The following is a 12437-nucleotide window of genomic DNA, read 5'->3' on the forward strand; positions in this document are numbered from 1 at the left end:
ATAGTATGTCTAAGGGGGTGTTTGTTTTTTCTTCAAACATCTTCAAGGGAGCTTATGTCTGCAGGCGCGCAGACGTCACCCTTGAAGACTGTTTGTTTTTTTTTTTAAACAGATCTGAACACATCTTATTTCCTCTTCAAAAATAAGACATGATCTCATTCTTATAACATCTTCACAAAACCCTACTCCCTCATATACGCACACAACATCAGACGGCGCTCCTCCTCCTCCTCCGATCATTTTTCCGGTGACCTCCCTCTTCTCCTCCGACCAGGTACCTCCCTCTTCTCCTCCGACCAGCCCCTCCCATGGTGTTGATTGAAAAACAAAACCCTAAACTGAGAGATAATCAGGGCTATGTATATGTATAGTGTGGTTTTGTGGCGCACAATTGAAAAACCCTAAACACACACGCAACACCATCAAAATCAAACAAGGGGGGGTCGGGTTTAGGTTCAAATACGAAACTAGCATCTGTTGATTCATATTTGTTTGTTGGATTTTTATTTATTCGATTGCTTTTGTTCAGGCAAGTTTGTTATGTTGTTTTTTGAGCTATTTTGTGCTGTTTATTAGATAAGTTTGACAGTTACATATTTTCAGTTTATGCAGACAGTATCAGTTTATAAAAACAAACAGTCTTATATTTTCAGCTTGCAGATCTTCAGACCACATCTTCAGTTGCAGACATGAAAACAGATGAAATCAGCTTGCAGACAGTTTATGTCTGCAAAAACAAACAGCACCTAATTGTCTCCAAGACTGCAATCATGCCCAACCTTTTACCATAGCCATCATGCATCTTCAAGTTTTCAATGATGCATTAGAAGTCGTACATCGCTCTAAATTGAGTCATTCGAGCTCTGGAAAAACGCCGACGAAGAGAATTCATAACATTTGGCCAAAAAGAATTGGGAAGTCGTTGAAAAACCACATTATTGGTGTCATTTAATGGTAGGGTCACTAGTTTGTGACATGATCCTATCGTAGATTAAACAGATGGCGTATTTAATAAAGTCGATATAGGTGATTTGAAGTCTCATTAATGTTGGATTGGGAGTTTTCAAACGTATTTAATATCAATGAACTAATAATTTGTCGAACGAATAATTGTTTTGTCATGAATTGTATTAGTGTTCATGTGTCGATGAATATTCGTTAAGGTTTTTAAAAACAAACCTTTCTCGTCAATGAAGCTAATAGATATTCGAGCCCGGCATGGCGCCCATGCACGTGTGTGCGGGTGGGTTGGGGATTTACCCGGTTTTCGAGTCACACATGTAGCGTCAAATAATTGAGAACGTTTGAAATATTGTCACAAATTGACTCTAAATAGCCCTGTTAAGAAAAATAGATGATACTAAAACGGCCTATGAATAAAAAAATAGGACATAAATATCTACCTAAGAGCACGTATCGGTTCAATTTTGGTGGCTAAAACATAACTTTCGGTTTTTAAATTTTTCAGTGTTTAGTTGGCTTTGTTTTGGTTTTGGTTTTTTTTATCGCTTTTGCCATTTGGGTTTGAAAACTTTGAGCCGAAATAAAAGGTGAGCCAAAAATAATAAATTCAGATTTAAATTTCTTAGTTAGTTAATAATTTATTTAAATGTTATATATTTGAGCTAAATTATCTAGGTTAAACTATATATCAATGTATCATAAATCACTTAGACTACAGAATGAAAATCGAAAGTGTAAAAGTTCGGTTTAGTGTTTACGGTTTTAATTACACGCAAAACCAAAACTGAACCCAAAGTTTTGTTTTTAGTAACACATACAACCAAAGCAAACCGGTTATATCGATTAGATTACTTTTGTTTTTCCGGTTTTAGATCAGTTTTCAATTTCATGCACACCCCTACCTTAAAGTGGTTCATGTGGCGCACACTTGACAGTGACATACTTAATGTGTAATGTATCTATATTTTCTTGGTGTAGTTTAAGACGATAAAGTAAATAGGTGTATGAGTCGTCATTGAAAACCCTAAATATTTGAATTAAATTCGCAAAGAAAACGAATGATACACAATATTATGTAAAATAACTATATACAAACGATACCGATTATTTTTTTTAACAGCTAATAATCTACTCCTAAATCCAAACCTAATACTCATCTCCGGCCACTCTCACCGCTTTATGACTCGTACAACCAGACAGAATACCCGAACGTTTCTTCAGCTCGTCTTTATTATCCTTAACCCGACTGTTCCTCCCGAAATTTCTCCGACCACCGCCACCCACTCGTAACTCCTCGTAATCCGAAACCACCGAGAAATCCGCGGCACTCGCCGTCACAACGCTCCATTCGATGCTAACCTCACTAGGCGCGTAACAATTTGACTCCGCCTTCCCATGACCAAAAACCGAACCGTTCCCAACCGGCGAAAAGCTCTCAATCTCAAACAAATCCGAACTCGAGTCACTATCCGCATCCGCATCGCTGTTGTACATTCTGCTTGACGAGATGTACATTCCATCTACTTCAACTTTACCCACCAAATTCCCAAATTTTGAATTCGAATTCGAATTCGAACTCAAACTCGAATTCCTGTCATTCGAATTCAATACTGGGAAGCTAAAGTAATCATTTCTCGTCTTCGTCTCCGTTAATTTACTCGATAACTGCTCGGTCTTCATTCGGGTATTCTCACTAACATTTGATCGAACACTTGGTGTGCGTATATTACTTCGACCCCCTTTCGAGTAAACGAGCATTTTCTCATCGATTCGAGTCGATTTCTTGTTCATACAATCACACCCAAATCTACCCAGAAACGTTCTAGCTACACTCCCGTTGCTCCCGAGCAACAAGCTGCGACTATCGCAGCTGGCATTTGATCGAACACTTGGCGCGTGCATGGTTTGCATGGTTTTTTGATCAAATTCATCAACTTTCACATCTTGTCGCAAATTCTTTGTTTTATTAATAATATCAATAGTATTTATACTATTAATACTATTAATGAACCTTAGATCATTCTTGTTACACTCATCTTCAATTTCGCCTTTAAAATACTTTTCGGCCCCGAAAACGCCAATTTCCTCGTCGTTTTCTTCGTTTTTCGTCGTAAAATTACGAACCATGTTTTCGTCGGCTTTGTTCAAGTACGACGAGAACGAGACGTCGCGAATGTTGTTTCGGGTTTGGATGGTAAGATTGGCTTCAAAAGATGAAGGATTACTATTAGCATACATTTTGATAGAGTAAACACAACAACAATAACAATAACAATATTATTATTAGTAATGAAACTTATAGATAAAGATGAATAGATTGATGAACAAAGTAGTTATTATGATGATATATGCAAGTTGGACAAATGACAAGCATTGGTGTTGCATGAAGGAGTTATTATGAGAAAAAGATTAGTATGGTCCACATGCATATGTTGTTTCTTGGTCAACTTATATTTGATGGTTGTTTTTGTTTTGAAGAAACTATCATCAAAAACTTCCCTTTCTAATGCTATTGTACCTATCATTCTATTCATGAGTTAACTAGCTTCTCACTACGGCGTGTTACGCTAGGGCAGCTGGCAAAACTCCAGCGTTGAAAGACCGACGTTGGCAAAACCCAAGCGTTACGACGATAAGTCGACACGAATTCAGTCAGTTTCGGTTGTGCTCGTTACGATATAGACACCAATGGTAAAATTTGAGCGGTTAAAACCTAAAAGACTAATTCGTCAAATTAAAATATAAAAACATTTAACATATAATAAAACAAAATATTTAAAACGATGTTTATTTGGTTAGCAAACCCGTAGCGGTGGTAAAACCCAAGCGTTGTGGTCTCGAGCATTATGGCGGTAACTTGACATGAATTCGGTCGGTTTTGATTACGTATGTTGCGGTACCGGAACTAAAAAACGGAAAAATAAATATAAAAATTGAGGTGGACCAAAGACCAATTGGGGGGTTCAGGTTTGTTATGGTACTGAAATTATAAAAAATAACGCTTGGTCGGTTTCCATTACGTCTATTATGGTAACTGAACTAAAAAAACAAAACTCATTAACTAATATGGTGCCGCCAAATAACCCCATGGGCCACTTGCAGCACCAAAGTTCTTATTTATATAGGCAATGGTTATTCACACACCTTTTTTTTAATATTCATTCACCCTTTTAACACACATTTATCTTCTATATACACTGTATAAAGGGTGTATGAATAACACATCCCTTTATATAATAGTAATAGTAATGATGACTTAAGACCATGTGTAGCGCCATCACCTTCTCCTTCATTTTTCGGAAAACACGTGGAACCACTTTCTTCTCTAATATGGCGCTTTGCACAAAACACCATAGACATTTTTGAATCCCAAAACGCTCAGGGGACGGTGTTTAAGGCTCTATAGGACGTTTCACCCTCCAAAGCTCCCATTGCATCTGGTCTAGCTGTCAAAAGGTGTGTATGTCAGCTTATGCCGGATTTTTGTACTTGTTACGACTCAGATTGTAACTCGGAAAAAGTTTGGAATCTGACCACGTGACTACATGGCCCAATCTTCATGGTGGGTTGTGGCATGGGTGGGTTTGTGTTAGGTCAGTTTGGGGGGGGGGGGGGGGTTGATTTGCCTTTAAATAGACCAAAGTTCTCACTAACAGAAGTACCCAAGGTCATTAGTTTCTTAGAGTTTGACTTCTTGAATTATCGATGACATAATAGTTAAAACTTAAAAGTGGATGTTAATAAAAACTAATTTTATATCTTGCAATTACGATCATTTTCTTTTAGAACTTTGAAAGAGAATTTATATTAGATAGAAAATATTAACCATACACGTCTTTAGGTTAAAACCATCAACCAACTTATATAATCAGGTATCACATTAGATTTCTACAAATTACTAAAGAATCAATCTTTCGGTTACGCTAAAATAACACTCCTACAAATCCTTGCAAATCCCACATGCTAGTTTTTACATATTTTTTATATAATTTAAACTTTTTTTTATACCAAATCAAATTATTTATTAAAATTTATATAGCTTAGATTAAAATGTTGTTTCGGATTGGGTAATTTGGTATTCAGTTTTCGGTTTCGCCAAGTTCGAATATGGTTCAAATTGAATAACCCATATAATTATATAAATCTGATAACAAATATTGGTTATTTGAATTTAGTTATTTAGCCCAAGCCCTAAATAGTAATAAGTTTCCTATTATTTAATTTATATTTAACTTAAATATTTACAAAACATGTGAAAAACAATAAAATATTAAATTTCAAGTGTTTTTAGAAAAACTTTTAACTGCTTAAAAAGAATTTAGTAACCTTATTTTATTATTCCACAATTATTAAATGTAACTAACGTTTATGTAATATGGGCCGTGTATTGAAGTATATTGACAAATATATTGTCCGAGACAAAATAGTGGGCGGTGACTCATTGAGCCCACTTAAACATGACCCACTAAATATCATTTTGTTTGAAAATAAAACATATATTTTATTCACGAACTTTTTATATTGATGCAAATCAAATATTTTTATTTCTTATATTGTTAGATATTTAATTGATAAGATCGATTTATTTTGTTAATCAACATTAGTTTTAAACGGGTACATTTATTTTTCATTCATTAAAACGTAGTGGTCACAACGAAACATAAGGCAAACGAACAACAAACTACGACGCTGGCCCTTTTTGGATAGCAAAATTAAGTCATGTAAAAATTACATCATATATATTGGGTTTATAGTATCACTATTTATGACCCGTTAGACACGACTAAGTAAAATCACAAATTTATCAAGATTCATCATGCACAAGGAAGCCAACAATATGTCTAGTAAAATCACAAATTTACAATCATATTTACACTTTCAGATAAGTACCATTTTTGTTCGATAATAGTATACAAACAGTAAGTTACACCAGTGTATCGTTTGTTATGAGCTAACAAGAAGGCATTATTTAAGTATAAGTGAGTGTAAAAAGTAGACATACGAATCTGATTTGTGTATTATTTATTATCACTCTTGATGAGAAAGTGTTTGCACGGTTAAAGTCGATATTCGAATCAGATTCACATATGGTTTATCATATGTAGAGGAAAATGTATCTTTGTAGCTTTAGGAAGATGTGAGCATAAAAAGTAGATACTTAAATATGTTTGGTGTATATTATATACTACTTTCTAGTATTAATAACTAATGAACTCTTATGTATTATTTATGTATAACATTCATCTACTGTACCTTCAACATGTAACAAAATATAATGTGCCAAGTTATGTTATGTAAGCACAATTTTATAAGATATAACTATAGACAAATGTTTAGTGACAAAATGTCCAATGATTGCTGACCACATGTTGTAACCAACCATAAACTTTTGGACAAACTTTTAACACAAAATTTGATGTTTAAATATCACATAAATTTTTAAGGCAAAATAAGTTAGATTGTTTTTGACATAGGATTGGGGGGACAAGGGCCATGTCATAGATTACAATATATCAGTCTTAAAGAATTATTTACATTTTAAGGTCCATAGGAAACAGAAATTTTAGTGGTCATGAAATGTTCGGTCCACCTAAGTCGACCCACTAATATTTATGACTACATATATAGTTTTTAGAAATAATAAAAGTCAAATTAACTTTTATTTGTTTTACTACAATTGTTACTAGGTTGTTCACGAGCCGAGCCGAACCGAGCGAAGGTTTGCTCGTTGCTTGGCTCGTTTACAACCGAACCGAACGGCTGAAATTTAAACCAAGCGAAAAATAAAACGAGCCAAAATCGAACAGAGCATTTTTCGATCGAAAATCAAGCGATTTCGAGCACTTTTAATTTTTTTTTTCACTTTAAAAATTTTAATAAGAAACAAATTTGAAGACTGTAAATAATATATTTTTTAAAAAAAATTAGTACTTTTAGACAAACGTATAATAGGTTGTAAATTAATAGGAGAAAAAACTTTGAAGTGGGATATAATGAACATTTAAACAAACTTTTAGTATTCTGAAAACTTGAATCAAACAAATAAACGATAAAATTGACGGAATAGGAAAAAATTAAAAAGAGTTTAAATAATTGTATACTTATATTTTATGTATGTTGTCTATATATTTATAAATTTGTTCATATATAATTATATATGAAATAAATTAAAAATATTCGAGCCGAACCGAACCGAGTAGACCTTTGCTCGTTGCTTGGCTCGTTTACAAACCGAACCGAGCAGAGCGGCTCGTTTACAATCGAGCAAAAAAACGAGCGAGCAGTTTGGACGGCCCTAATTGTTACTGTTGAGTTTGGATCCAACATTTTTATGCTACATGTTGTGTTATACTCATTTTAATCGTACTATACATATAATATAGTGTGTGATACTATGTTATATAAGAGAATGACATATGAGCTCATTAATTTTATATGTATGAGTAAAAATGTGAGGTTAGCACAAAGTCATATATATCTTTTTAGTTACTACTTGCTTAAGATCAATCCTTTTGTACTTATTAGAAGGTGAAAAATAAATGAAATGTCACATCATCCATGACAAACGAACATGGTAGTGCCCACGACAAATTTAAAAGGAGTGAATGTAGTATCGTAAATTGTTAATATAACGCTAAAAGAGAAGTTTGTTGTACGTAAAAGTAAGAAATAACGCGTTGCTACAAAGACAGGATAGGGTGTGGTTACGGAAAAATAATTTCATATAAGTTAAACGCAATTTAGTTTTTTTTCGATTATAGTTAAGAATTGTGTTTTAGTAATTGTATTAGTAAGCTAGCTAGGTTTAATTAAACTTTATGATTTCTTTTCTAGAAAATAAAGAGTTAATGTAGATGTAATTTAGGAAAGTTGCTCATGTGATTTCAACATACCAATAAATATCTAAATTACAATGAACTCAATTGTGCTTGAAAAAAATTAAAAAGAATGTAAAAAATAATTTATATCTTCTTACTTGTCATGGACAACTATTTAGACACTTGAAAATTGTCTAATTTATACTTTGTTTCAATCATTTAAATGATTTACAATTTTACACGTCTAAGTTAGAGGAAATATCGCTATACAAAACATAGCATAAGTTATAAGTTACTTGTAATGATCTTAAAAGGTGTGGACGTATCGAGCTATCATTATTCTAGAAATAAATAACGACACATATAGAAACAATAAGGAACTCGACAAATGTGAATTTGTTATTTGAAAATGAATTGATGATCATATCATTAAATATAAAGACATGTGTTGGACAAATTTGATGTAACACATCGTTATGAAAAGTATCCTAGCTATCGACATTTTAGGGATGGTATTGTTGGTAATTACTAGACAAGTAGGGATTATTGATGACTATACATACATGTACATGTGAGCTTATAGATGAGTGTTAGACCATGTGTAGTGGATGGAGTTTCATGAGGACATTTTGTGTCATGTGTCGTCATGAGGGCTTTTTGCCCATCTAATTATTACTTAGTTATTATCATTTAAATTAAATATAAATAAAATAAATGTATGATATTAGTTGGAATTTGTTGAAATAAATTTGATTGGTTGAATGAATTAATGGAGGCCGCTATCCACAAATTGTGGAGCCCCAATCAAAAAAAGCCCCTCAAAGAGCCCTTGGGGCAGTGTTTGAGGCGCATTAAGGCTCTTTCACCCCTTCGTAGCGCCCACAACATGGAAATATGATTAGTTATTAGGGATTGTATTGTTGGTGGTTAGTAGACAAAGTAAGATTATTGATCCAAAATACAAAACAAGCTAACCTTTGATCAAATTTTTATTACAAACTATTGATAATAAACAAAAACATATTCTAACACATGTTGATAATGTCCAAGTAACTTTTAACAAGCCAAAAACTTCATGCTTGGTAACATACAATTTTTGTGACAAAAGAAAGCAGGCAAAGCACATGGAGATGGGCTCTCACACTTTGTGTTTTAGCTCCCTAATTCCCTATTTCTACAACAGATGGCCCCCTCTTATCATCACTTTCAAATTTGCCAAATTAGTTTGTTCTAATTTCTCTATTTGTTCTAAGAAATGTATTGTTCCATTCAATAATACATTACAATAACATTTTGTACTTAAATATATTTTGAGACTTTGTTTTTAAGGAAAACTTTTGACATAAGAGTTAATATAGTAAAAGATGCTTATCTCCATATTTCATATAATTTATGGATTATAAATTCTCACTTCTCACCTATAATAGTTATGTGTAACACTAAATAGAGTTTTTCTTTTCTTTTTGTGGAATTGAAATGTAAAAGAAAGAGGGAAAGAGAGACTGGCATGTCTACAAGAGAGAAAAGAGAGAACAAAAGTGACACATGTAAGAGCATCTCCAATGAGTATGCATTCCTCGTCCATGAGGCCTACACGGTCATCTATGACAAGCATTTCCATTGTGGTATGTCGACCTTGGCTAAATGCGTGAACCACATTGGGCTATGTAGAAAGAGTGAGCAAATAGAGATATGGTCAAAAATATGGAGAGTAATAATGCGGTGATGATGAAGGTGGGAGGTTGCCAATGAGAACATTTAGAGAGAGGAGGTGTGTATTTTTGTTAATATGTATGTGAAGTTTTTGCAATGTTAGGTGGTTTGGCAAAGCCACCATGATTTGTAGATGGTTTTGTTAATCTGTTTTAGAAATAGGTAAGTCATAGGGGGTGCGATAAACTAACCTTCATGAAAGTCACAATAGGGGGCGACTTTATGAAAAACTTGCGAAAAGCTAAATCGCAATGGGGTGTGACTTTTCTCGTCTTTTTAGTCGTCACACATGTCATTTTCGTCGCCCGTCCTCCTTCTCTCTTAAACAACACAAAATACCTTTTATGGTCATAATCACTTTCTCAACCTAGCCCCATCCTCTTAAAAACACTCTACTTAATATCTACTTAATACCTTATGATCATAATCACTCTCTCATAAAAACTCTCTACTTATGTACTCAAAATATCTTTTTTTATGTTTTAAACCACATCCTATTAAAAACACTCTACTTAATATATGCTTGCAAACACTTCATGTCACTTGGTCTACTTTCTCAATGATCATAATATCATATCCACACTTTTCATTTACAAATCCATCAAAATATTTTAAACTTCTCATACATGCATAACCAGTACCGGCCCTACAGTATAATCAAGTGAAGCAAGGGTTTGAGGCCTCTAATTTGAGAAGGCATCCATATTTTTGAAAGCATGTAGAACCTAGTGTTTCCCATACGTAGGTGATGATAAAAAAGAGGTTGCAGGTTTTTTTATTGAAAGAGGAGATGGTTAATGGTTAAAGGAAACCACACAATTGAATTGAATGCCAGCCACTCATTGTTTTCTCTATTAATCTATGTGTTTTCAATTATTTTTATTAAAATCTCTTTACTCTTTTTTATTCTTTCTTTCTTTTTATTAATCTAATAGTCTATTGCACATATCCATTATTTACGCTGTTTATAATTATACTTTTTATTAATATTTAACCTTTTTTATGTATATCTTTTGATGTATAACATATGTCTATATGTAGATTGTATGTTTCAAAGGTTAAATGTTTTAATATTTACACGCGTAAATATTTATGCTATTAAACTTAGTATAATCTGTATTTGACAAAATAAAATAACATATTGATAACAAATAATTTGTGAAAGGGCCTCAAATTTTTTATTTGCTTTAAGCCTCTAAAAAGGTTGGGCCGGCCCTGTGCATAACCACTTCATTTCCTCATTTTCTCCACTTTCTCTCTTCTCTTTTTTTGGTTACTTATCATACAAGCAACATGATCGCCTCCAATGCCTCGTCATCCTACTCGAACAAGGACACTACAAAAGAACTGTCCATGCCTAAGCTCGCTAAAAAGAGCATAGAAGACGATGAACTCGGGGTTTTTGAAGCCGAGAAGTACTTCAAAGGAGTAATAGATGAAGATCACCTAAGAACAACCACTAAGAATGTTCATCATCATTCAAACCAACCACGCTCATCACCTAAATCGAAAACCATGTCAAGGGCATGTTCTGAATCGAGCTCGAATAGCATGAGAGGCTTATTGGTTAGCAATGTTGGCAATATTAAACCTAGCAAGAAACCCTATTTCAAAAACTTGTTAGCTAGCATTGGTTGCAATTGCAATAACAAAGATTCTGTAATAATTACAAAATTTAAGCACCCTTTAAAAGGTGAGAACAAGAAAGGGGAACATCTAGAACTTTCTAGAAAGGGGGTACAAGAAGCGAAAGGCGAAATTCTAGAACGTTCTAGAGACGAGGAACTAAACGACACGGGAAGTGATGCAAGTTCGGATTTATTTGAAATCGATAACTTCTTGACTAACGAAAATAACTTGTTTCTTGCTCGACAAGCAATCGATGATAAAGGGTATGCACCAACTGAGGCGAGTGTTGTTTGGAGTGTTGTTACTACCAGCGTGTCTAGTTTCCCGAATGTCAATGGTGGTAAGAAGGCAGCAGTTGTGACGCCCCCCCCCCCCCCGGGCGAGAATGGTGCCACCGGTTGGATTCAGTCACACCGGTGGCCAAAATTCAAGCCCACAATAAGTTGATTTGCAAAGGGCACAAATAGGTGTTGATTTTGCATGTTCCCATTTCTACAAATGTTTTAAATCACTTGTACATGCATTGAAAGTAGATTGTACGTGTGTTTGGGATTTAAAATTATATTATGCATTATTACCAATTAAATTGTATGTAACGTTTAAATATTTATAATAAAAAATTGAAAGACTTTGTAAGAAAAGAAGTCTTACAATATTTTCTTATACATGCCAAAGCGATAGAAAACAAAAACTATATTTTGCATGTTCTTCGAGTTTGTCAATTTTTGAGAAAATAGTAGCAAGAAATTGTTGTCTACAATAGAAAAAATCTCTTCTAATAAACTATACGTCGAGTGGCTTTATAATAAAGATAAAAATCACAACTTAAATAATCATGTCATTAATATGCTTTTTATTCTAGTTTAACCAGTAAACCAATAGTGTGACCGATTGTTCAAAAGTTTGCATGTATTGGTGACATAAGAACACCCATTCCTCTTCTTTTTTTTAACCCAATACAAGATTTAATCCTAATTTAATAAAACATATTTTTAATAACAATTTTGTTTGGTTATTTTATCAATTAATCAAACAAATAATTAAATTTGCTACACTTATAAATGTTTAAGCAATATGTAATTTTGTATTCAACAATCCATTGTATTAAAACTGATTACTTTAGTGTAGTTATTGATACCATATAGTTATGTCCAAAATATAATTCAAACACAAAACAAAGTGACACAAATGTCATTAGATTATTAGATATCTCCATTTGGAACAAGTGTGCTTTGCAGAGTGTGCATATTATGATAGAGAAGATACATGAGCACTAATAAGTAATAAGTAACATTTACCATCAAGCATCACAAG

At 33.4% G+C, this 12437-nt stretch overlaps 2 protein-coding genes across 2 annotated transcripts; one reads left to right on the top strand and one right to left on the bottom strand.

Moving 5' to 3' along the window:
* Positions 1–1978: 1978 nt before the first annotated feature.
* Positions 1979–3378, bottom strand: LOC143564917 (protein PHYTOCHROME KINASE SUBSTRATE 1-like). The gene has a single exon (XM_077052056.1). It carries the CDS (start codon positions 3199–3201, stop codon positions 2110–2112), a length of 1092 nt encoding a protein of 363 aa, XP_076908171.1. The 5' UTR covers positions 3202–3378; the 3' UTR covers positions 1979–2109.
* Positions 3379–10736: 7358 nt separating this feature from the next.
* On the top strand, positions 10737–11710 carry LOC143564918 (protein PHYTOCHROME KINASE SUBSTRATE 1-like). Its single transcript, XM_077052057.1, has one exon. It carries the CDS (start codon positions 10788–10790, stop codon positions 11568–11570), a length of 783 nt encoding a protein of 260 aa, XP_076908172.1. The 5' UTR covers positions 10737–10787; the 3' UTR covers positions 11571–11710.
* Positions 11711–12437: the final 727 nt, after the last annotated feature.

The sequence above is a fragment of the Bidens hawaiensis genome, unplaced genomic scaffold, assembly GCF_021521415.1.
Source record: "Bidens hawaiensis isolate Kalapana, Puna unplaced genomic scaffold, B.hawaiensis_p1.1 tig00022178_1, whole genome shotgun sequence".
NCBI classification, from domain to species: Eukaryota; Viridiplantae; Streptophyta; class Magnoliopsida; order Asterales; family Asteraceae; genus Bidens; species Bidens hawaiensis.